Genomic DNA, 25726 nt, shown 5'->3' with positions numbered 1-25726 from the left:
CATGTTACAGTCCGACTCCTCAATTACTGAGAGATTCTCCCAGCAAACACCAGCAAGGCGCAGGGCACCTTGGCGATGGGAGGAATGTGACACGAGCGAGCTCTCGCAAGGCTTCAGGGCCGGAGGAGGATGCACACCCGACACGTGGATACATGGCGTGTCCTGCAGGGCTTGTACTCTTGCACTCGTCTTGGTCCCACTGGATCTGACCAAGCCTTTTGTGTGACAGATAAGGAAAATGAAGTTCAGAATCTTGAGTGACACAGCTAATTAGTGGCAAAGTTAGGATTTTTGAGCAGACTGCCTGACTTTCAGTTTCTATGATGTACGAACACCTTCCCCCACCTCCGTGCACACCGAAACCCAATTTATTTTCCCATTTTGGACAACTGTCCCATAAAACAGCTAAGATAAGAGAGCTCAGATGAACGCACGCTGAAATTAAGCACGTTGAGAAATGCCTGCCATCCTTTTCTCAGAGTGATAATTTTGAAGATTGAGGTGAGTCTTTTGTGCTTGGGCTTCTCCCTTGCTTCCTGTAGCATCTGTCAAGCGCGGGAACAATGCTGATAGGTTGTCAGGCTCCGGTCAAAGTCCTCACCATGTAAGTAAACCCAACAAAGAACAAAGCCTGAAAACCGCATCCAGAGGGAGGAAAGTTCGGTGCCACGGCCCCCCCCCTCCCCCCCCCCCGCACAGAAACTCTGCTTTTCCCAAGCATGCTTTTTTTTTTGTCTTTTTAGGTGCTGGGAGGTAGTAGCTGTCATTCACAATGGTATAGAGCCTCCATTCAAGGCAGCTCTTATAAATGTTTTCTAGAAGTAAAAATAAGTGACAAGTACCAACTCCATGGTCAGGGAGGTAGAGAAGAACACGGAGAAGACATTGTTACTGTAGGATCAATAGTTGCTAAATATCTCAAAATATCTGTATATTTGCAGCATGGCAAAGTCATTCCCTCCCTCCCTCCGTCCCTCCCTCCTTCCTTTCTTCCTTCCTCTTTTTTTCCTTTTCTTGCATTTCTTTTTCGTCCTTTCTTTCTTTTCTTTCTCTTTCTTTCTTTCTTTCTCTTCTTTCCTCCCTCCCTTCTCTCTTTCCTCCTCCTCCTCTTTCTCCTCCTCCTCCTCCTCCTCCTCCTCCTCCTCTTCTTCTTCTTCTTCTTCTTCTTCTTCTTCCTCTCTCTCTCTCTCTCTCTCTCTCTCTCTCCCTCCCTCCCTCCCTCCCTCCCTCTCCCTCTCTCTCTCTCTCTCTCTCTCTCTCTCTGTACTGGGGGTTGAATCCAGGGCCTCGCGCTTGCTTGCCAGGCACTCTGCCACCTGAGCCATTGCACCAGCCTATAAAGTCATTTCCAAACATAAAATCGTCTTGTATATGATCAGGTATCTTGGCTCACTCCATGATCCTTGCTACTGGAGAAGCAGTGACTGAAAGGATCAAGGTTCAAGGCCTGGGCAAAAAGTTAATGAGGCCCTATCTCACCCAATAAAACTGGGTTGTGGTGGTGCACACCTGTCACCCCAGCTACACAGGAAGCGTAAATAGGAGGATTTCAGCTCAGGCTGCCCTAGACAAAAACTTGAGATCCTATCTGAAAAATAACTAAAGCAAAAAGGACTGTGGCTGTGGCTCAAGTGCTAGAGTGCCTAGCTAGCAAGTGTGAGACCCTGAGTTCAAACCCCAGTGCCACCAAAAAAAAAAAAGTATTAAGGAAATGGGCATATTTTTAGAGAAAAGAGGAAAGAGGGCTACAGTTATAGACAGAGCCCAACTTGTAGAAAGTGAGAATATTGAACTAAGGAATTGTGACTTTAACTCCAGGGAAACTTGGAGGCAAAATCTGGCCCCCTGCCTGTTTGTCAATAAAGTTTTATTGGAACAGGGCCATACCATTTGTTCAGATATTGCCAGTAGCTGCTTTCTGCACCAAAATGTAGAGATGTAACAACTCTAATAAAGTCCTTTATTAACAGAAAAATGTGTGCCCTTAGGATAGACGGGATTGGAGGTGTCAGACTAGGGCCATGCCCTGATGGAGACCGAGAGAAGACTGATACAGTGGGATTAGTCTGGTGGCTGGAGCAGGGGAGAGTCAAACCCCTGCTTGCATGCTTCTGAAGTAATCCAATAGGATGCCTCCTGTGCCTACATGGAGGTGGTAGCAATAGACATGGAGGGTACCTTGAGGTGCATGTGGGAGAAAGAGGACTGGTACGGGCGAGTCTAAGAGCTGAGTTTGAGATGTGAGGAACTTGAAGATGTAGCATAAATCTGGGTAGAAATGCCTGCAGGTGGCTGGCTTACTGAGCAGGAGCGGGAGGGGTTGGAGGGGCCAGGGACATGCTTAATGGTGATGCAGGTTGTAGAGGTATGTGGCCATGATTTATGAAGGGTTTTGGTTTTTGGCAATACTGGAGTTTGAATTTAGGGCCTCACACTTACTAGACAGGCGCTCTACCACTTGAGCCACTCCACCAATAAGGCTTTTTTTTTAACTGTACATGTTTCATATAAACAGTGATGAAACCTGGCCCGTGGACGTCCTCTAAAGACATGTCTGTCCACTGCTCACATGAGTACCTTTCTGGGGGGGTGGGGAGGCTGGGGGTGGGTGGGCACCAGGTTCTCATCCAAAGACCAGGGACTACACTTTTTGTGTGCTCAGGACCTCTTGTTCTGCCATCCCTCCTTTCACAAGTTCTCTTAGGGACAGAAGCATCAAGCACCTAGGGCAAAAACAATCCACTCAACAGTGACCATCCAGGAGCATTGCAGTCTGTGGTCCCTAAATGACTCCAGCTCTGTAAAATTTATTCAGTTAAACTTTCCCCAGCTGGTTTTCCCATCTCACTTCCTGGTTCAATCTGAATCCTTACTCATGTGTCCTGTGAAAAGCCAGGATTTGTGTGTGTCTCTCCATACTTTGACTCATGAAAAAAACTCAAATTATTTTTTTTTGCAGGGGGACCGGGGTTTGAACTTAGGGCCTTGTGCTTGCTAAGCAGGTACTCTACCACTTGAGCCACAGCCACACAGTCCTTTTTGTCTGAGTTTTTTTTCGGATAGGATCTCTTATTTTTGCCTTGGACCTTGATCTTTCTACGTATGCCTCCTGAATAGGTGTGCACCACCATGCTCAGATTGTGTGCTGAGATGGGGAGGGGGGGGGTCTCACTAAGTTTTGGTGACATCCAACCTTGATCCTCCTGATCATTGTCTCTTGTGCAGCTTGGATTACAGATGTGAGTTACTGATCCTAGCCTCATGCTCATCTCTTTAGCTCTTAAATTACTTCAGTTCCCCCAAAACCAGATCTCCACATACAGTTCTTCTAACATTTCTCTAGACACACTTTAAAAAATGTATAAACTGGGCACTTATGGCTCAGGTCTATAATCCTAGCTACTCAGGAGGCAGAGATCAGGAGGATCGAGGTTCAGAGCCAGCCTGGGCAAATAGTTTGAGAGACCCTATCTCAAAAAAATCCCATCACAAAAAAGGGGTAGTGGAGTAGCTCAAGTGATAGAGAATCTGCCTAGCAAGAGTGAGACCCTGAGTTCAAACCCCAGAGCAGCCAAAAAAAAAAAAAAGTAAGAAAAATATCTGTTAGCATATTTACATTCTAATTAAAGATTGGCTCCTCCCAAAGACTGGAAAGTGAGACTAATTGTGCCAGTAATTGAACCATTAGTATTTCAGCATGTGGGAGGGATAGCCTAGCTATAGGATCAATGTTAGAGAAGTTATTTTTGTAATTATAAGGTTGTAATTTGTTAAGTAATTGTTCGTGGTTTTTGTTATGTGTATGTGTATATATATACACATATATAAATGTGGATATATGTCTATATATATATATTTTTTTCTTGTCAGTCTTTTGTGACTGGCTCCTAGATGGTTTGACAGCTGGCATGCCCTAGGGAGGTGACTATGGAGCTCCCACTATTTCTTTAGTTAGACATGCATGCTTTTGCAGCCCTGACCTTTGTTCACTCACCCTTGACTCCTACATCAACTGGCAACAGCTAGGCTTTTCTAGTCCCCATTTTTGTTCATGTACATCCAAAATATATTGACAAGTCAATTCTTTTGTTAAGAACAAACCAACTGCACTGAATTTCTATGCCAAATGGGGAAATTGCTTTTTTTAGGTAAAAAGGGAGAGTCCTGAGTTCATTATTAATGTAAACAATTCCATTCTTCTGAGCTTGTATTTTGAACCGTCCTGTTTTATGAAAAGCCTGTTGTGTCCTGGTGAGTCTGAGTCTCTTGCTTAATCTCATGTAGCTTTCAGCAAAAATTAATTTGCTAACATACAAAAAATACAAAGAAAAAATTGAAATATTATTTCCCCTCTAGGCTGAAATGAAAAAAAAAACCATGAAAATTACTTTTATCACCTCCTGTAAAGTTGACTTAAAACACCAGTTCATTCTTTTGGAAAGATCAAGATATGTTCTTTTAAGTATGGAAACTGGAAAGGAATAAGGGAAAAATTTAAAAGTTTTTTCCCCCATTAAATTTAAAGTGCTTGGAATGCAGGCACTTAGTTTTGCTATCCATTATTATTTGGGAATTTTTTTAAGTGCCAGAAAAATAAAAACCATATTTTGATAACAAAAACCTTATTTCTACCCTATTTTTCTGTTGTAACATATGGCTGCACGATATTTTCCAAAGTTGTTTTTCTTTTTAAGGGAGAGGTTCAAAAATTTAAGCAATATATTGTGGACAGTATTTGCTGACAAATTTAATGATTTATTCATTGGATTTTAATTTATTTGTTCCTAGTGAACTCTATTGGCAAAAGTTAGTTTAGTAAGTCAGCAGACTAAATAAATTTCCACATGGTAGTAATTTTAAATACAAAGAGGTAGCAAATTTTTTGTCAGGTTCATTTCATCTAAATTCACTCCTTAGCACATCTAATTATATATATTTTGATACATACATAAGTATTTTCTCAGGAAAACTATATTCCACATGTCATGAGATGAACAGAGTCCTGTATTACCTACTCCTATAACATTGTAACATTTTCATGTGATAATCACGTATTTATGTTTTGTCTGCGCATCTCATGACGTGGAAGTTCCTTTAGTGACCCAGTTGCGGTGATCGGGCAGGGACCGGCTCCTCTAGCACAGCCCTGACAGCCCTCATGTCCCTCGGTTCACGAGATAATTCCATGTCTGCAGAATCACGTGCATTTATAGGACCTTGTGGAGAGATTCTATATCTCGCCCGTTTCCCCAGTTGACGTAGCCTGAGAAACCAGCCAAGGTTCGGCTGATGCCTCGCTCACTTTCTGCTTCACTTTCCTTTCACCTGCACTCGCGCGTGGCAGCTGCTCCTGGTCTCGATGACCGTGACCAGCACTCCTGGTCCGCGCCCCAGCCTGCGCCTCGGCGGCCGGGGCCAGCAGGACGCGATCTGCCCGGGGAGGGAAGAGAAGCACGCGCCCCTGTTCTGGGGTGTGAGGGTCAGCCGCGCAACTGCAACCGCTAACACTGGGACCGGCTGGAACCAGGGTTGCAGGCTGTGGGGCGGAGTCAGCACGGCAGGAGGGGCGGGGTGAGCACGCGGCAGGGGCGGAGTCAGCACGCGGGGGGCGGGGTCAGCATGGGGCGGAGCGGGGTCAGCACGCGGCAGGGGCGGAGTCAGCACGCGGGGGGCGGGGTCAGCACGCGGCAGGGCGCGGAGTCAGCATGCGTCAGGGGCGGGGTCAGCACGCGTCAGGGGCGGGGTCAGCACGGGGCAGGGGCGGAGCCTCGTGCTAACGGTCGCGCGCGGGTCCTGTCGGGATTCCAGGTTGCGCGCCTAGCGCTCTGAGGAGAAGCTGTGCAGCGCGGGCGAGCGGCTAGGCCGGGTCAGTGTAGGGCGGCACCTGGTGAGCATCGGTGCCGACGGCCCGCTGTGGCGGCGGCGTCTCTCCAGTTCTGAGGGTCCTGGCCGCGGCGCGCGCTGTGAGGAAGCCCGCGCGGGGGTCGCCAGTGACCAGGTCCCCAAAGGTCGCGGGCAGCGCGCGGGTCCGGGCGGGTCAGGTTCTGGCCGCTGCCCAGCGCGAGCGAGGGGTGGGGGAGAGGGAAGAAGAGAGCCCGTCAGGTTTAAAGCCCCAAAGCCGAGGTTCACGTCGCGTCCCGGGTCGTCTGTCAGCGCAGCGCGTGTCGATGGCGGCCTCCGTGGTCTGTTATCGGTGCTCAGCAGAGACGGTGCCGTGTGTGTTTCCTTATCAAACACACCCCGCATTGCGCTCCCCTGGGCTTTTTTTTTTTTTTTAGATTAAATTTAAAATTTTTATTTTCGAATTATCATTGATTAATAAGACGAGGGGGTTTCATACCTGCGCAGGACCCCCTCCGTATTTCCGTCTTCCCCCTCCTTCCCACCTTTTCTAACGGTGGTTGACTCGTGGGCTTTGACAAACGCATAACGTCACCGGCTTGCGGGCCAGGGTCGTCCCGCCGCCCCCGCACACCGCGGAGTTCTGTCCTTCCCAGAACCTGATGCAGTTGCAATCTTCAAAACACGAGTGAGAACGCGGGGCGAACAAGCAGGGACCGTGCATTTCACCACGGGTGCACAGCAAACCCACTGATCAGATGCCCTGGGCTTGTCAGTTCCCAGATGCAAATACCGGAGGAGGGCACAAGATGATACACTGTAGAAATAGTATTTGATGGAAGCCCTACGCTTTTCTTTCTTTAAACAACAGTGTCGGAAAATTTGAAACTAGGAAGGTGTAGCGGGAAGCATCTGTAAAACCACACTCCATAGGCTGAGACAGGAGGATGGCAAACTTCCATGCCAGCCTGGGCTGCACAGCAAGATCCTGTCTCAAAAGAACAACATCCCCCCCCCCCCACCCCGCCAAAAAAAATTGAAACTATCTTGGAAAGTTACTAACAAACTTTTTTTCTGTCTCTACACGCAGGAATTCTCCAGTATGATAGCCAGTCTCAGTTTTCTATTCAACCATTTAAGAGTGTTTGGATGTCAGAATTTCATAATTCAAAACTTGCCAAATTCCCATTGAAGTGGCAGGAATAGAAACATTGAATGAAATTGTTCCCCTCTATGAGAGAAAACAACTGGTTTTATCAAAGTTTGTTAAAACTTGTGGTTCGTGATGAGAGGTTGGAGAGATTCTCTGTACAGAAGACAGAGAGGACTTCCTGCAGTAACCTAGCCCATAGCTTAAATGCTGATGTAATATCAGGCATTAACCAAAATTCATATTTACCCAAAAAACTAATTGTTGCAATTACAAATTGGACTTTTTTAGGGCTTGATTTAATTTAGTCAGCAAGTATTCAGTAGCTACTATGTGTGAGATGCTGAACTACCTAGCAACTGTAGGACACAATAGGGGATGAGACAAAGAAGGGCCTGTCCTTATAAGCCAAGTTTCTAATGAGGAAGAGAGACAATTCACAAGGGACAACTAGGAATTATGAGGGCTAAGAGGGAAGGCAGGGTACAGCTGAGGTGGGGTGTAGAAAAGGCTCCTCCTTGAGACCTGAGGAATGTGGAGGTACCAGTCTCTGGAGATAGTAAAGTGACATGGAGAGTGGGAGGGTCAAGGAAAGAAGAGGTGCATCTACCAGGGCTAGAGACCTTTCAGCTGAGGCCATGAGAGTGGCCACAGTACCAAGGTGTTGGGAAGCAAAGAAGAGTGACATCTCTCATCTGGCCAGCTGTTTTTATTGCCCCTCCTTAGGGCTCCTGGGTAGATATAGGGAGAAGAGATTACCAGGTTATGACAGAGTTTGGATCTTTATTTATGGTGCAGTGAGAAGGGTTATAAAGCAAGGAAATGACATGATCCAACTTTTTTTTTTTTTGTGGGTGGCGGTATTGGGACTGGGGTTTGAACTCAGGGTCTCATGCTTACTAGGCAGGGATTTTACCACTCTGCCAGGTTTTTTTTTTTTTTTTGTCTGTTAGGTATTTTTGAGATGGGGTCTCAAGAACTATTTGCCCAGGCTGGCTTCAAACCAAAATCCTCCTGCTCTCTCCCTACCAAGTAGCTAGAATTACAGGCATGAGTCACCAGCAACTGGTTTTGCTTCAAGTTTTAAAAGATTATTCTGTCATATGAAGAAGAGATAGATGGAGTGGGCAAGAGTGGAAGCAGAAGCTGGACATGCTATCTTATGCTTGTAATCTCAGCACTTGGGAGGCAGAACCAGGAGAACTGTGAGTTTGAGGCCAGTCCAGACAAAGTTTACAAGACCATATCTCAAAACAAAACAAAAAAACCCAAAAGGGCTGGAGGCATAGCTCAAATGATTGAGTGCTTGCATAGCAAACCCAAGCCCTGGGTTCAACCCCAAGTACTATCAAAAAAAAAGACGTGGAAGCAGAGTGGCAAGGAGGTCAGAGGTGTGGAGAGAAGCAATCAGATTCAAGAGAGAATTAGGAGGGGGATAGAACTGGCAGGACTTGGAAAGGAATGGGGCCTTGGCTGTGAAGAAGAAATGTCAGAGATGACAAAGTGGATGGAAGTGGACTTTTATGATGGGAATTCCTAAGGTAACTCCACTGCACAGTGAGACACCTAGCCTCAGTCCTGGAAAATAATGATTATACTGAAAAGAACAGGCAGTTCATACAGACACACACATCATCCTGGATGCCCCCTCCACCCCTCTGCACAATTCTATCCTAGACCCAGATCTCAAACTGACTAACTCTAGCCTACTTGGATTTGTGACCATGGCCTCAAAATCAGAAAGTTGATGGGTCTCCTTTTGTGACAGAGCTCCTGAGGAAGTAAAGGTTAGGCAGTGCATCTTTCTTCTGTGGAAGAAAGCTCCAGCAAGGAGGTGCACGAGGAGTTTGGGCAAGGTCATGCCCTAAGCAAAGGACCAGGATGGTCCTGGGAGAAACTGGCCAATCAGCATAGGCTCAGGTCGACAGAAGGCCACCTTCAAAAGTGGGTGGAGGAGCTGTCAGAGATGGTTATGGTGTTCCTGCTGTTTGGTGTAGGTGTAGCCTCACGACAGTTACCTGTGGCAATACCACCACATTATACTGCAGAGTTCCATCATCACCATTTATTTCTCTCTACCCTTGCCAAGGATCTAGATAAGTGTCCTTGGGGCTATATCCATAAAGTCCCACGTCTGGCTCTTGTTTTTATTGCTTTTCCCTGAGGCTCCTAGTTGGTACAGGGAGCAGTCCTGGGGCTCATCCCACAGCTCTAAGCCCTATTTTGATTCTGGATCTGACACATAATCAGACATTCAATTCATGTATGTTAAATGAATAACTTCAGTAAAAGCTAGGTATTATAGTACTCTAAGGGAGGAATGACTAAGCCTTGAGCTGGAGAGATGGCATTGTAGATGAAGAAAAGGAGACATTTTAAATATATTTGTAAAGTAGAAGAGCCAGTAGTTACTGATTAATAATCTGAATTCTCATATTGGGCTTTTGATTCCATGTTAATCTTGTATTTTTCAAAATGTCCAGGTAGGGAATATTTTGAGGCTAGATACTAAAGTATATCATCATATACTTCTAATTGTAGAAATTGAAAGAATCTCAAAGAGACCATGTGATGTCATGTAAGTCATTAATCAAATCACGAAGAGAAGCTAAGGGGCAAAATTTTGGAGAACTCACTTAGTATGTAAGTGAGTTGTATTTTTACAGAAAATTCAGCTACTGAATAATTCATCCTCTGTAACCTCAGTGTCTAGAGATTTAGTGGGCTCTTAGTAAATATTAATAAATGAATCTGTCATAGTTTGGCTAGTATTTCAGGGAGTGAAATTATACAGTAAGCCAGATCCTGAAGAGGTCTGGTAGAGATGAATCAATTTGGGTTGTAATACACATGTGCATGGAAGCAACACCAGGAATCTCTCTGTATAGTTATCCTTATCTCAAACTAGCAAAAACACTATGTCTTTCATATTATTGCTTATGTCTTCTCTACCACAAAATTGGAGAAGAGGGCAGAACAGGTTCTGCCTGGAAGCAAGGGGGTTGCAGGGAGGGGGGTCAGGGGGGAGAAATGGCTCAAACAATGTATGCACATATGAATAAATGAATAAAAAATTTTAAAACAAAAGCCAGATCTGACAAGGTCAAAGAATGAGCTAGAAATATAACACTGCTTAATTTCCAATTGTTTCTTCTTGGCGTCAGAGGACCTTGAATGCCAAAACTGCTACAATGGATATTACTGAAAAGCAATGCTAAAAAATGAAAGAAAAGCAGTGCTACCATTTATTGAGAACCTGTGAACATACAGGCACCTTGTTTATATTTTCTATTTCTCACTGCAAGGTAGGCATCCACATTTTAAGGATGAGGAAATCAAAGTTCAGTAATGTCAAGACATTTAACTAAAATTCATATAAAAATATGAATTAAAAATCCACAAGCAGTCATTCTTGTTCTCTCTCCCTAGAGATGACTTGCTTTCAGTCTATTGAAAGTGTATTTCTTTCCTAATAAACTTTACTGTCACTTTCACTACAAAATAAAAATCCACAAGCTCCCTGAAACTCAGGTGTTGGGGGATACCTCCTTGTCTGTGGGTAAGGGCATTCACAGAGTTAGGCTATGTTTTATAAAGTGAAATCAAGTCAGTCTGTTAGTTTGGTTACATTTTTTACTTGACAATATTGTTTTCTATGTGCTAGGTAACACTGAAATATACACATAGTTGGGTGTCCTGGTATATGCTTGTACCAGGAGAGAGGATCATTTGAATCAGGCATTGGAAATCAGCTTGGGCAGCAGAGTGAGACCCCTAGCTCAAAAAGAAGAAATGGTGGTACTGAGGATATGGCTTAGTGGTAGAGCACTACCTAGTAGGTACAAGGCCACGAATTCAACTCCCAGCACTGCCAAAAATAAATGAAAAAAGGAAAAAGATGAAACCTCTCTCTTCATGGAGCTTAACATCCAGAAGTGTGTTTAATATATCATCACCTTTCCCTATAAACAATGTAACCAAATGCATGATTTGAGGTGTTTACAGGTAGAGTTTTATTTTTGGTAGTACTGGGGTTTGAACTCAGGGTTTGGCACTTACTAGGCAGGCACTCTGCCACTTGAGCCACTCCACCAGTCCTGTTACAATAGAGTTTTGCTGTATTTTTTTAGGTATGCTTAATGCTAATGAATATGTAGATCTTCAAATGTCCTGTACCATCAGCTTTCATCTGAAACTAAATTCTTATGGAACTCAAAAACTGCTAAATTTTAGTTTTAAAAAGTGAAAAGTTGAAATCTAGCTATGTCATTCACTTTTTTTTTTTTTTTCCTGAGCCAGGATCTTGCCATGTTGACCAGTTTGGTTAACTCTTGGGCTCAAAGAATAATGCCACTTTAGCCTTCCTGGTTGCTGGTACTATAGGTATATGCCACCTTGCCAAAATTAGGAAAAGGACACTTCAAGCATGTTTCTACAGGTTAAATCTGTGTCAATTTATATTCCAACATTATAATAAAATTTCCAAAGAATGAGTAAAATATATGGTGCTTTCCTGTTTTTTTAATATTTAGAATTTTTCATGCTTATTTTAGATATTTAATTTATATACTTAAATTATATTTTCTGAAATGCAGATTAAAAATGGCAAACTCCGTTGCATTGAAGACTTTTACTGCACTTTCAGATCTGCAGCCAAATATGGCTAATCTGGTATGTTTCAATGTAATGATTTGATTATTCTCATGAAACATGAAATGTGGTAACATGTCAACATTATTGACCATTGGACACATTCTTACAAAATTGACAAGTATATAGATACTACATTGTGTAAGTGTTAGAAATTAAGTACTCCTAAACCTCTTGGTATTTATATCAGCAAAATGCAAATTAATCTTTCTTTTGTCTATAGAGTAAGAGACATGTGATTGTAGATATGGCTAGAAATTGTTCAAAATGATCAAAGGAGTTTTGTAGTATTTTAATATTTAATATAAGGACAATTTTAATAAATGATCAGATTTAGCATTATAGAATTACACCATTTTTGTTCAGCAGTAGCAATTTTCTAATCAAATTATTCAAGTTAGTTTCTTACATATTTCCATCTATGCTGGTTTTGTAAGGAGGAGTTGTGGAGTAATGATTTCTAACATATTGAGACATTTATTTAAAAGAAATCTGAGTAGAATCATAAAGTACTTCCTGTAAGACAATTACCATACTCCCTTATCTTCTCTGTCCTGAGAAATTTGCTATTTACATTTGGCTTTTGCAAATCAAGTGTCTTAAAATGGGATAAATTTATATGTAACTTTAAGAATTTGCAACTCAGTTTATTAAAGTTAAGAGTAATTATTGTTACAGTTTTCCTTGAAAGGTAAACTATTTGCTAATTACACCTTCAGTTAAAAAGTTTTGCTCAACATTTTCTGTTGTGTTTTTCCAAAAAAATTCAGTAAGATGTATGTGCATATAAAACTTAAGAAATAATATCAATGTGTCTAAATGCAATAAGATGAGCTAGTAGTTCAGCTAGAATGTCACCATCTTAAAAACTTGACTGTATTTTAAATGTCACAGATTATTTGCAGGTCAAAATTAATTACTACAATTAATACTATAAGTTTAGGTTTTTCCTTTTCAAGATAATTTTGTTTTTTAAAACCCATTTTTAATGTTTACTTTTTCTTTGGTAGTCACAAAAGAGACCATTAAAACTTTAAGGGAGATATTAATATTTCTAAGGTTTAATATTCAGGATTTTTGAATTTAAATTTATTAGCAATATATAAGTTTTGTTACAGTGTAATTTATATTACTGTCTATCATGTTTGGACTAAGAAGCTAAGCAATTTTATGTTTATGTTAGAAAATCCTAGGGAAAGCTTTGAAGGCCATGGCAAATTAAATTGTACTATATATGTGCTTTGGATGACTTCAGTAAGGATTGATATATGGAGCAGTTATTGTGCTCCATCTGGTGATTGAAAATAAAGTAGAAACATTTAAGTATTAAGTGATTATAATTGTAATAGCAGTTAACTGTCTTATTACTTTGTTCTATTCCTTGTGGGATTAAACATTTATGAAGTTCTTTTAAATGTCTGTCTGGAATAAATTCATTTAAATGGTTCCTAGTCAAAAATGTTTGTTAGGGCCAGTAAACTATAACAAACCCATGAAATTAAATTTACCATTTACATCTGTGTTTAATATTGGTCTTCCATACTCCTTTGTTTTTCAGAAAATAATCGGTATAGTTATTGGGAAAACAGATGTCAAAGGCTTTCCAGACAGAAAAAGCTGAGTTCTGTTTAACTCTTTACTTCATTTTTCATTAGCTGTGGCTTATGACTACAACAAAGTATATTTAACTGATTAAATTTCACATGCCTGTTTAACTGCTTAAGAGCAATGACCAAGTCCTTTGTTGTATGGTCAACTACTCAATTTAAGACCTATGTGTGAGGATAGATCATGTTTTTAATGGTTTTATGTGATGTTTCTTAAACATGATTTTAAGGATTTTTGGTATATAATGCCAAAATAGCTTATTAAATTGGTAATCTCATTAACTTGTCTCAATATGAGTTTATTTAGTACCACCACTTAGGTAAAGGTAAAATGGAGAGGAATTGTAGTTATGTCATGTCTAAGTGGATGAACTTGTAGCTAAACTGACCTCATTTTTGTTGCTGTTGTCATTTTTTGTTGAGACTGGGGTTTGAATTCAGGACTTTGTGCTTAAAAAGCAAGTACTCTACCACATGAGCCACACCACCAGTCCATTTTACTCTGGTTATTTTGAAAATGGAGTTTCTTGAGGACTATTTCCCTGGGCTGGCCTGGAATGGGATCTCAACCTCCAACCTCCCAAGTAGCTACAATTACAGGTGTGAGGCACTGTTACCCGGCAGACTGACCCCATTTAGTCATAAGTGATCTAAGATCTCTCCTAATCTATGAAATGTGAATGAATGAAGCTGATGTGGAAGTTAAATAAGTTCATATGGGGAAGGGTAAGCATCATGTGTGGCCCATAGTAACAACTCCATGTTTATTGTCACTTTCAGCCTAAGAGGTGGCAAATACATATGTAAATCTCAAGTAAGACGGTGATAAGGATGAAAGTTTTTGAGTAGGGAGGTGTCATAATAGAATAGAGCCTGAGGAAGAGAAAATGTAGGGCAGCAGGCTCTATGATTGATTCAAAGAACCAGACAAATTAGTGAAAAAATTCATCTTTCATGTGTGGAAAAAACAGTTAACTTTGGCCTTAGTAGCTCTTATTAAGTTACTTGACCTGTGCAAGAATTTTAGGACTATGGGAAAACAATCCAAGACTAAAATTGGGTTTCTAAAATCAAGTAATTTTTAAACTTTTGTAGTTGATAAGAAAGATAAAATATAGAATGCCCAAACTAGCAATTCACTACTATTAGCTTTAAAAGTATCAGTGTTCTTTTGCTAACGTTGTAGTGTAGTGTGCAGCTTAAGTGAATAGAGATCTAGCTAGCCAGATGATAGTTTTGACAGAAGACACTGATTTTGCTAGTCATCTGAGTAACTGTGGCTGTGTTACTTTGACTCATAGTGTAGTGATCGATACCTTTATTTTTGTTTTATTCCTTATGAATGTAATGCCTTAAAAATTTTTTTTGGCAGTACTGGGGTTTTAAATCAGGGACTTGCACTTGCTATGCAGGTGCTCTTCCATTTAAGCCCCTTTGTGAGCCTTTTTTTTTTTTTTAAGCTATTCAGTTATTTTTCGAATAAGGTCTTGCTTTTACACCCAGGCTGGCCTGGACTATGATCTGCTGTTTGCCCAGGCTGGCCTCAAACTGTGATCCTCTGGATCTCTGCCTCCCAAGTAGCTAAGATTATAAGCATGAGCAACTTCACCAGGCTCTATTTTTATATTTGAGGTAAATAATGAAGATACCTACTCATACTCATTTATGTATGCACTTTCTTTCATAATTCTTTCAGAATTACTATTTGAATAGTTTGAGAAAGTCTATCTTTTTTTTTTTTTTTGTGGTGGTACCAGAGTTTGAACTCAGGGCCTCACACTTGCTAAGCAGATGCTTTTAACCAGTTGAGCCACTCTGCCAGCCCTTGGGAAAGTCTATATAGCTTTGTTTACTAAGCTCTAGAAGGTATAACATCAAATACATAAATTAGAAAAAATAATTATTAAAATATTTGCTAAAATTAGAACAATTAAATATAGTTTTTTGGACTAGGGGCATGGCTAAAGGCCCTGAGTTCAAATTCTAGTACTGCAAAAATAAATAAGATAAAATATAAAATAAAATAATAGTTCTTCACAGATTAGGTGGTGAGAGGAGGGGAAACACTTCTATCTTGTTTAACTTTTTTCTATGATGACATCCACAGTATTCCTTTTTTGGAGAAGGTATGCTTACTTTTAATAACATTGCATATATAACATGTTTGCATGAAAATTCATAGTATAAAATGTCATAGAGTTGGAAAGTAAAATTCCTCTTTCAACCCCCAATTCTTCCCATCCTAGTCTTTGGAACAAAAGTAGACATGAATAACAGTTCAGGATATATCTATAATTTGTATGTATGTTAGGTTGTATTGCTTTTTTAAATTATCAAAAACAGTAGAGAAAATTCCATAGGGTGTGGTGGTACATGCTTGTTAATCCCAGTCTCAGGTAGCTGAAGGAGAAGGACCTTGAGTTTGAGGGCAATATGGGCTACATAAGACCCTGTGTTAAAAGAAAGAGAAAGAGAGAGACAGAGAGAGAGAGAGAAAAAAAGAGAGAGGGAGAACAAGGAAGAAAGGAAGAAAGACAGAAAACAAGGAAGAAGGGAAGGAATGGAAGGATGGAGGAGGGGTGAGGGAAAGGAAAAAAGGAAGGGAGGGAAGGAGGAAATAAACTATTTTGGCAAAAAAAAGTACTTGCTGACCCCTAGTGGTACTCATTTAGTAGTACACAATTTGTTTTGAAAAAAATAGATCTGAATTATGATTTACATTAAAGTAGTAACAAAACAGTAAGAGAGAAACGGGGAATCTAAGGCAATAGCCAGATAGTTCAGATCCATGTGTCATTTCCCTCTGAATACGCAGATAACTGGGAAAAGGGAGCAAAAGATCTCACAGAAGCTACACTGGCAGCTTGTTACCATTTCACTTGGAAGTTCATGGAAGCATAACTTTATTATAGAATGTACATCAGAAATAACATTTCCCACCATGTGTTCATGTATTTTTACAATAATAATAGTCATCAATAATTGATCATTTGATTAAATAATCATTTGTTCAAAGTCAAAAAGTTCATCTGAAAAATAAAAACATTGGTCTTCCTTTAGATATTGGATCAGAAAGATACACTTTCAATTTCACCATTCGTGATTCACCAACCCATTTTGTAAATGTAGCCTCCTGGGGCAAGGAAGATTACATTAAGTCACTTTCTGACAGCTTTAGGGTTGGTGAGTGTGGTAAGTTAACATTAATTTTTTTCTTCCCCTTCACCTGTCCCTTCTCACCTCTAGCATTGATTTTTTTTTTCAGTAGAAATGTTAATACTAATTACAGCACACTGCTTCAGACTAGCATTGATTCTTAAACTGTTTCTGTTGCAGTGTTATTTCTGTGGTATGTTTGTGACAGCTATACTGAGGAAGTCACAATGAAATAAGACATAGCTCATAATTCTCCAAACCTTATCAGAAAAAAGTCAAACATTACGAGCATAATGCAAGACATTCAGCATGTTACTTAAGCATATAAACATGACAAGTCAGGTTTTCTAGGTACTTTACCATCTTTGATGTGGTTCATATTTTAATTTGCATTAGTCCCCATTATTATAATCAGTTATCTTTCTGAAGACAGGTAGTAGGGCCCCTGAATAGAGTTTGATAAAAGTAAAGTTGATATTTGAATTGTGAATGAGATTTTGAGTAACTTTCTTTTCTTTCTTTCTTTCTTTTTTTTCTTTCTTTCCTTCCTTCCTTCCTTCCTTTCTTTCTTTCTCTTTCATTTTTTCTTTTCCTTCCTTCCTTCTTTCTTTTCTTTTTCATATTCTCCCCAGTCTTTCTCTCTCTCTTTCCTTCTGTCCCTCTCTCCTTCCCTCCTTCCCTCCCTATGTCCCTCTCTCTATGGTGGTGCTGGGGCTTAAACTCAGGGCCTCACATTTGCTCACAGGTGCTCTACCACTTCAGCCACTCCACCAGCCCTCCCTAGTATGTTTCTGACAGAATGGAAAGAACAAGGATTTTGAAAGCCTATAGATCTGGTTTCAAATCCCAGTTTCAACATTTATTTTTATTTTTTATTTTTTGTGAACTGGGGTTGAACTCTGAGCCTACTTGAGCCACTCCACCAGCTCTTTTTTGTGATTTTTTTTTTTTTTTGAGATAGGATCTTGTGAACTGTTTACCCAGGCTGGCTTTGAACCGTGATCTTCCTGATTTCTGCCTCCTGAGTAGCTAGGATAACTGGCTCCTGTCTTCTAATTGAATAATATTATTGAACATGTGGAATATGAAGGCAGAATATTTTGCCATCTTTGTAGGGTTTAGACATAAACATTCCTTGAATGAGTGTCAGAACATCAGTTGCATAGAGATATAGTTTAGTATTAAAATATTTTATATGTTGGGCTGTAACTCAGTGGCAGAGTACTTGCCTAGCATGTACAATGCAAGTAGGCTCCGTCCCCAGCACTGCAAAATAAAATATGTTACATGTTGATGCCTGTGAGGATGAATTAAAAAGTCCAAAATTGATAATGATTATAACTGTAAATAGGATGTTAGTGTGCAGAGTAAAAGGATTTTATACATTTTTGAATCAGAAGAATTCTTTCTTTTTTCTTTTTTGAGATATTATCACTATGCAGCCAAGGCTAACCTTGAGCTTTCAATTTTCCTGCCTCAGCCTCCCTAGTGCTGGAATGACAGGCATGTGCCACCAGCCTGGCTTGAATCAGAATTCTATCTAGCTGTACTTCTTTCTAGATATAAAACCTCAAGAAAGTTATTTAGCCTCTGTGAGCTTCAATGTCTTTATTTGAAAGATAGGGCTGGCTAATCATGGGATGGTTTGTGAGGAATGAACAAACAGAGGAAAGTATACAACAGAGCTTAGTGAGCTCTGCTCAGTTTTAAGTTGCTCTTTATACCCCCACCATTGTTTCTAAAGGTAGAAACATGAAGTAGAAGTCAGTTAAATGTTTGTTTCACTGAAGGGCATGTTGTAAACAAATCAAATAGTGAGTGCCATCAAATCAGTAAGGTAATACTACTATGGGCCTTAAATACAAAGCACCGGAAATGTCATCAAATTGATGGCTGCACCCCAAGAGTCCATTTCTTAAAGAGATATGAGATGTCTGTGGAAGATACATGACCCCGGCTCAGAAGTTAGAATCACATTGCAAAATTCATTGTGATGCCCATTCACGTTTGATTAATCCAGTTATGGTTTTGTGATACCATGCTTTACCCTCTTGTTTAGTGATAATTGAAAATCCTCTAGTTCAAAGAAAGGAAATAGAAAGAGAAGAAAAGTTCAACCCTGCAACTCCTATGTAAGTATCTGTCCAGCACAGAGATCAACTTTCTTTGTGTTAGAACAATCATTACTAATAATTTGCATAAGATTAGTAGAGAGCTTACTATAGTTGCTTTTCTTCAATTTGAAAATTAGTAGTTTAATTCTCATAATATTTATCTTTGAGATAAATGAGATAATTTACTTTGATATAGAGCTGGATGAAAAATGGTTTTGTTTTTAAATGTCTTCTTTTGGTAAACATAGATTACATCCAGGTTCCACTGAGGCGACTAAAATATTAAATGGCATAGCATTTGCATATAACCTATACACATCTTTCCCTATATTTGAAATCATTTTTATTTTATCAATATTTTTTATTGTTTTTTCCCAAAACATTTTCTACCCACGGTTGGTTGAGTCTGTCAGAACCTACAGATATGAAGGGCCAACTGTACTTTGATTCTTATTATTAAATTTATAAAAATTTGGCTCTAGTGACATTAAAACTGAACAATTAGAAGAAAATATAAATCTTGGAAATTGTATATATCTTTTTTCATATCAAGGTATTACTCTACTGTCATACCTTACCATCTTAAGTCAGGTTCTCTGAAGCAGAACTTGAGATGATTCTTATGTAAGTGTCTTGCTGAGGGAGAGCTCTCAGGAGAACCCTAAAGGATGGGTCTAGAGAGAAACTGACCAAAGAAGTGAGTTCTCCTGGAACTGCAGGTGGTGCCCAGGAGGGAGCTCTGTGTCCACCAACCCCCCCAAGGGGGTGAGGACCAACCTCTAGCATGGTCAAAGGACAGTTCTGGAACCAAGGGAGCAACTGATGCAATAGTGGCTTGTAAAAGGTTCTAGTGGGCACAGCAAGCAGTTGCATGGACAACTGCATCGATCACATTCTTCCACCTATTTTGGACTCCTTTTCTTTTTTTGAGATAGGGACTTGCTAAGTAGTCTAGGCTGGCAGCGAACTTGCAGTCCTCCTGCTCCAACCTTCTGAATGCTCAGGTGCACATTACCCACCTGACTTCTGACCTCCTCTTATACCAGACTATCATTTCTCTCTGCAGCCCCAGTGAACTTCTTTCCTCTTTATGAACACCCTAGACTTATTCTGCACTTAGAACTCTTACACTTTGTAGTCCCTGTATACAGTGCATTCTTCTCCCATCTGTTTGATGATTTGATTAATTGTTCTTGTGACGACTCCTCAGTGTGAACTTCATGAGATCAATGGTCTTGCCTGTCTTCTTCACACTGTTTCTGTCATACTTAGATTAAAGTCTGGTATATCACAGATTCTTAGTAAATATCTATGAATGAATAACTGGCAGGAGCGAGGGAAGAATATTCTTGGCAGAGGGAACAAACAAGAACCCTTTTGACCTTTTCATAAGCTGAGCCATATGAAACTGCTGATGTTCAACTATTTTTCATTTAAAAATGTCAGTTTGATAACCTAATAGCCTGGCATGGCTGGCCTATAGGGCAAGTGCAAGGGACAGGCAGGAGGAGAAGCTTGAGGAGGAGCAGAGACAACTTTGCTGATGGTGTTATCAGTCATCCAAGTTCATTCCTTGGTAATGAATGAATAGCCACAAAAGGTCTTTAAGCTGGGAAATAGTATTTTCATATTGTGATTTAGGAAGATCACCTTGACTGTACATAGGGAATTGTACTACATGGGAAGCTGAGTTATAAGATTAGGACAATAGTTTGGAAGAGATGTGCTAAGGTGAATAAAGCAATAGCAGCAGGAAGTGGGAGGAGGGCTGAAGAGAACTGTGTCCTCCACCGAGGACTTGGGAATTAAGTGCACTAAGTGTTCTGTAGTTTCTCCATACAGAGCACTGCAGAAGTAAGTGAAGCACAGTCCTTTACCTAAGGCACTTAGGCAGAGCAGCCAGGGTCATAAAAGAGAAATAAGTCCTTGCGTTTTTATATCCCCCTAAAGTTTTAGAGTACTTTATAGTCATATTTGACAGAGAAGGAAACAGAAACTCAAAAGTCTTGGTCAGACACGTAGTATGCTTAGAACTCAGGCATGAATTGATCTGCAACATGTTTGAGATTGAATGTGCTTTTTCTTTTCTTTTTTTTGGAGGTATTGGGGTTTGAACTCAAAGCCTTAGTTTGCTAGACTGTACCACTTGAGCCACTCTACTAGCCCTAGTTTCTTTGATTGAAAGTGTGTTTTATTTCATTGAAGAAATAATTTAAAGACTGAGATGAAAAAGGTACATTTTAGACAAATATTTTGCAAAATTTTCAGTTTTTAAGAGTAAAAAGTGTAAATTTCTTTGTATAGTGTAAATTACAACAAAAATAATAGAACTATGAACTTGGGTGCATTTTTATATTAAAAATCATTTGAAGCCAGGTACCAGTGGCTCATGCCTGTAATCATAGCTACTTAGGAGACTGAGATTGGGAGTATTGCAGCTCAAGGCCAGCCTGGGAAAATAATTCATGAGACCCCCCCCAACTCCAAAATAACCAGAGCAAAACAGGCTAGAGGTGTGAATCAAGCAGTAGAGCGCCTGCTGTGCAAGCACAAAGCCCTGAGTTCAAACCCCAGTCCTACCAAAAAAACCAAAAAAAGGTCATTTAATACTAACTTTCTTGTGTGTTTTTGTAATTTAGCAACTATAAACTATTGCTCAGTGAAAATCACTCCGTGGTAAAAGTTTGTTCCAGTTATGAAGTGGACACCAAGTTACTTGCTTTGATACATTTACCTGTTAAAGAGTCTCATGATTATTATTCACTGGGCGACATTGTTGCAAATGGACACAGTCTTGATGGGAGGATTATTAATGTGCTTGCAGCTGTGAGATCGGTAAGTCAAAAACCCCAACAAGTCCAATGCAAGTTGGTGGGCTACTCTGTGTTACCTAATTTGTGTCTATAATGCAGTGGTCAGGACCAGCTAGGGTAATTTTCCCTCTATATCTTAGTAGTAAGTTCAATTAAGAAAATGGTAACATTTCTCATTAAAGAGAAAGTATTTTATCTGTGAATGAAAGCAAAATAATATCATAATTACATGCTAAATGCAGTGCATACCACTGTACTTATAAAAGATCCACTAACTATGAGAGCTTTTTATACTTGGTTTAAACAAAGATGTAAATAGAAGGGATAAGCTTATTGACTTGGAGAGCCATGATGTCCCTTGAAGGGGTATAGTTGAGTAAGTCAAGGACTCACTTGTATTCATATGTTCTCAGAGCTGCTCAGAGATGGAGGAGGGAGGGAGAATACCCACTGGACTATAGTGGTGACTGGTATGGCACCTTGCTGGTGAGGAGCAGGCGAGGACAGTACTCTATGGGCACCAGGAGGGTGTTAGCTTCTATTGCATCAACATCTGTCTCAGTTATGGTGGCAAGTTCTGACCTCTGTAGTTTAACAGAGTAAGTTACTGTGCAAAGATTTAGAGAGGTATATTTCAAAAGTAAATCTTCACAGGGCTGAGAGCTTAGTGGTAGAGCTCTTAATCTACCATGTGCGAGGACCTGGATTCAATTCCCAACACCACACATACAAAAAAAAAATTAAAGCTTCACAAAATAAAGTACATGCAGAAAATTAAAGGGGCAAGAGTAATTTCTCAAATGTAAGGATGATTGCTAAAAGATACACACACACAGACTTAAGCACTTCTTGTAATTAGTGTTAAATGCTGACTGAGAGAGTGTTGACTCTTCCAAATGGCAGACTGCTGGTTGCAGAGGCCATGTCTGTTTTGTTCATCACTCTAGCTCTAGCCTGGCACAGTGCCTGCCATGCAGGGAGCACTCAATATTGTTTAGGATAGAAGAATCAGCACCTTTTGCGGCAATCTTGAAGTGCAGGAGAATCACTTTAAGTTTAATCCTTGTGCATCATTCAACTGCATGCTCCATGACTCTTAATTTCCCCACAGTTCTATATAATGCCATCACATTTGTACTGTAGTAAGGCTTGTCTCAGCAGGAAAATAAACAAAACCCTACAACTGCTCCTCCTCCATGAGCCTGGCACCTTTTTTCATATATCACTTTTCATATCTCCTTTACTTCCAGCCCCTTTACATTTCCTTTTCTTCACATTGTTATTCAATCTGTTCTGTTTTCCTTCTCACCTCCACTATCTCTTCACTTTGTAGCTCCTTTTAAGACAATACACAATACACCTGCCTAACCCCACCAATGTTTGTGTCTCCCCTTACCCCCTTTTATGGCTGACCTCTCTCATCCTCTTATTGTCCTTTCCTCTGACTTTCTCTTCCAGAGCTGTTTCTTGGCACCTTTGCATCTTTCTTTGGCACTTTCCCCCAGGACTCAGTCCTACCCATGGGTCCAGAGATAACAATGGCACAGGAAGCAGCCACATGACAGTGCTTGAGCCTTTACTGTGAAGCCGTCAGATGTATCTGCTGAGAACCCACTAGTCAGAGAAAAGGGCCTCTGATCACTCCACTTCTTTGATCCTCTTTCCCTGCATTATGTACAGAAACAGACTTCTTGTCAAAGTGCTTTCCTGTATGTCTCCTCATTCGGGCCTCACCTTCTTAACCCTGTGAAGAAGGCTGAGAAGGTATTGCTATTCAGGACACTGAGGTATAGGGAGATCAAGCGCGTTCAGTCACATGAACTCCATGTTGGGCTCTGTGCTAAGCCATGGGGATATACAGATGTTTAAAATCTACTTCTTATCCTCAAAAATTCAAATTAATGCCACCAGGGGTCTGTCATGAGCATTTGTTCTGGCATTTTGAAAAAACTGAGTGTTAACTTTAAGCACATGTTTGTGTCTCTTTTCAAAATGTGCATAATTTACACCTTCAGCTAAATACACCTAGTTTAAACAAAAAGTACCTTCAACTCATCAAACATATTAATGGTTCTTTATATTTCAATATTTCTTAATTTCACACTTAAAAGTAAACATTTGATTATTTACATCAACAAATATTTACATACTTCTACATCTATATGGGAAGAATAATGATTTCCTTCCATTTCTAAGGTTGGAGAGCCAAAACACTTTACAACTTCAGATCGAAGAAAAGGTCAGAGGTGTGAAATTAAACTCTATGATGAAACGGAGCCTTCTTTTGCAATGACATGGTAACCTCCCACATCTCTTCCAAACGGACATAGGCTGTCACCACTGAAACAGAACATTTGTATTTTGTCAAAAATACAATGGATTTCATAGCAAGAGAGGATTAATGATAGGAGATAAATGACATTTTAAATAATAAACCTCTGTTTTGAATGTTGAGTTGTTATGGATTCTACCTTAAAATTAGATCCTTAGATGGTATAGATTTGCTTAGATGGTTAGACTTGCTTAGATGAACTCCACTGAGACCATTATTGTTTTATATCAAATGGTTTTAATAGGACCCATTGATAAGGAACAAGCCAATGTTTGAGATCTTTGGTGGTACCCTGAAAGGGTTTGGGGTGCAGGGTGAGTCTGCACCCTAAAGCACTGTGGAGTATAGCAAGGCATTGTTTAGATGGCTGACACTGGGTACCAAAGGAAACAATCTGGATGGTGCCTTCCACTCATCAAGCCATAAGCAATTGATCCACCTGGGAGTCAGAAAGTTTGAATTTGAAGCTTTAGACTTTTAGTCATTCAGATCTAACTAGTGGAGTGATGAAATATTGGGAAAATAAACTGGTAGAGCAGAGGTTGTTAGAGATGAATGTGTGTTGAAAGAATAGTTTACTACATAAATGTTCTCTGTCTTAACTGCTGTCTTTGACCACCTGGGAGATTGCTAACCCTAATCACTGAGTGGGTTTTTTTTTTTTTTTGGAGGGAGGGTAAATAATGTATCATTACCAGATTTTTCTAATGTATTCACTTTGTATCACTTCTTTTAAAAAAATACAGTTGGGATAATGAATCCATTTTGCTTGCTCAAAGCTGGGTGCCACGAGAAACAGGTATTATAATTCTATGACTGTGTTCACAATATTTGTAATTTCTATTCCCAAGTGTATTCATTTTAAAATGGCTTTTTCTCTCAAACAGTAATATTTGCCTCAGACGTAAAAATAACTTTTGACAAATTTCGGAACTGTATGATAGCAACTGTAATCTCAAAAACCATTATTACTTCTAATCCAGGTAAAAAGCTTTCTGTCTTTCATTCCTTTAGAAATGACCATGAATATATTCCAATATATGTGTACAGCTTGGATTTAATTTTAATTGAAAGGGAATTCTGCTTTACTATTTTTTTTAAACTTACAATGAGCTTTATCTTTGATATTTTTCCTAAAGAAAATGTGAAAAACACATTTTAAAAGCATCAGCTAAGGGTTGTTAGAGTGGTTTAAGTGGTAGAGCACCTGCCTAACAAGCACAAGGTCTGATAAATTAAATTATTGACTATGTAAAAAGTACATTCAGTTTCACCACATCGAAATAACTTACTGCTAGGACATTAAAGCATATATGTAATATATATTACATCACTAGTTCATAACATAATCAACCAGAAGACCCCCTAGAAGGGTTATTGAGGGAGTCAGTTTACTGAGTTGGTGGAGCAGGACCTGGGGAGGTCAGATGGTTATTGCCTGTGAGGTACTCAGGGAGCTTTATGATGCAGACATAGGGGTCAGCCCAGTACTGCCAAGGGGTACAGAATTACAGAAATGGAATAATCCAAGCTCAAGGACATATTAAGTATAGCAGTATGCTGTTTTAAACATAAGCTTACTTTACTGGTCTATAACACAGCATCACCAGTGAGCAAGAATTATAAAACAATTTTATGTTTCAATCAAGCTGTCATCAGAATTTTTTCTTGACATAGGGTCTCACTAGTAGTCCAGGCTGGGTTTATAGTCTCCATCCTTGTCTCCATCCTGTGTTCCTACCTTCCAAGTGCTAGGAACACAGACATGAGCCACCAGGCCTGCTGAAAGGATCTCTCCAACTGCTGTGTTGAAACTTGATGGTGACAGCCATAGTATCTTCTCAACACTTAGAATAATGTTACTCTTCAATTTTTTTCTTTCTTTCTTTCTTTTTTTTTTTTTTGCCATACCAGCATTTGAACTCGGACTTATGCTTGATAGGCAGGTATTCTGTCACTTGAACCAACTCCCAGATCTCCCAATCTCAGCCTCCCAAGTAGCTAGGATTATAGGCGTGAACTACCAGTGCCAACTCCCAATTTACTTCTTCCTTCCCTTCCCT

At 40.0% G+C, this 25726-nt stretch overlaps 1 protein-coding gene across 1 annotated transcript in view; it reads left to right on the top strand.

Annotated features, from left to right (window-relative positions):
- Window positions 1-5773: 5773 nt before the first annotated feature.
- Meiob (meiosis specific with OB-fold) overlaps window positions 5774-25726 on the top strand; it is a 33123-nt gene continuing 13170 nt past the window's right edge. Inside the window, exons 1-9 of the mRNA XM_020169420.2 lie at window positions 5774-5887; window positions 11587-11662; window positions 13200-13257; window positions 16309-16440; window positions 18464-18536; window positions 21158-21353; window positions 23528-23628; window positions 24410-24462; window positions 24551-24646. Coding sequence (XP_020025009.1) covers window positions 11594-11662; window positions 13200-13257; window positions 16309-16440; window positions 18464-18536; window positions 21158-21353; window positions 23528-23628; window positions 24410-24462; window positions 24551-24646 — 778 coding nt within the window. The 5' untranslated portion in view covers window positions 5774-5887; window positions 11587-11593. The remainder of the gene's footprint in view (window positions 5888-11586; window positions 11663-13199; window positions 13258-16308; window positions 16441-18463; window positions 18537-21157; window positions 21354-23527; window positions 23629-24409; window positions 24463-24550; window positions 24647-25726) is intronic.

Source organism: Castor canadensis, chromosome 17, assembly GCF_047511655.1.
Source record: "Castor canadensis chromosome 17, mCasCan1.hap1v2, whole genome shotgun sequence".
NCBI classification, from domain to species: domain Eukaryota; kingdom Metazoa; phylum Chordata; class Mammalia; order Rodentia; family Castoridae; genus Castor; species Castor canadensis.
This window is presented reverse-complemented; position numbering and strand designations above follow the sequence as displayed.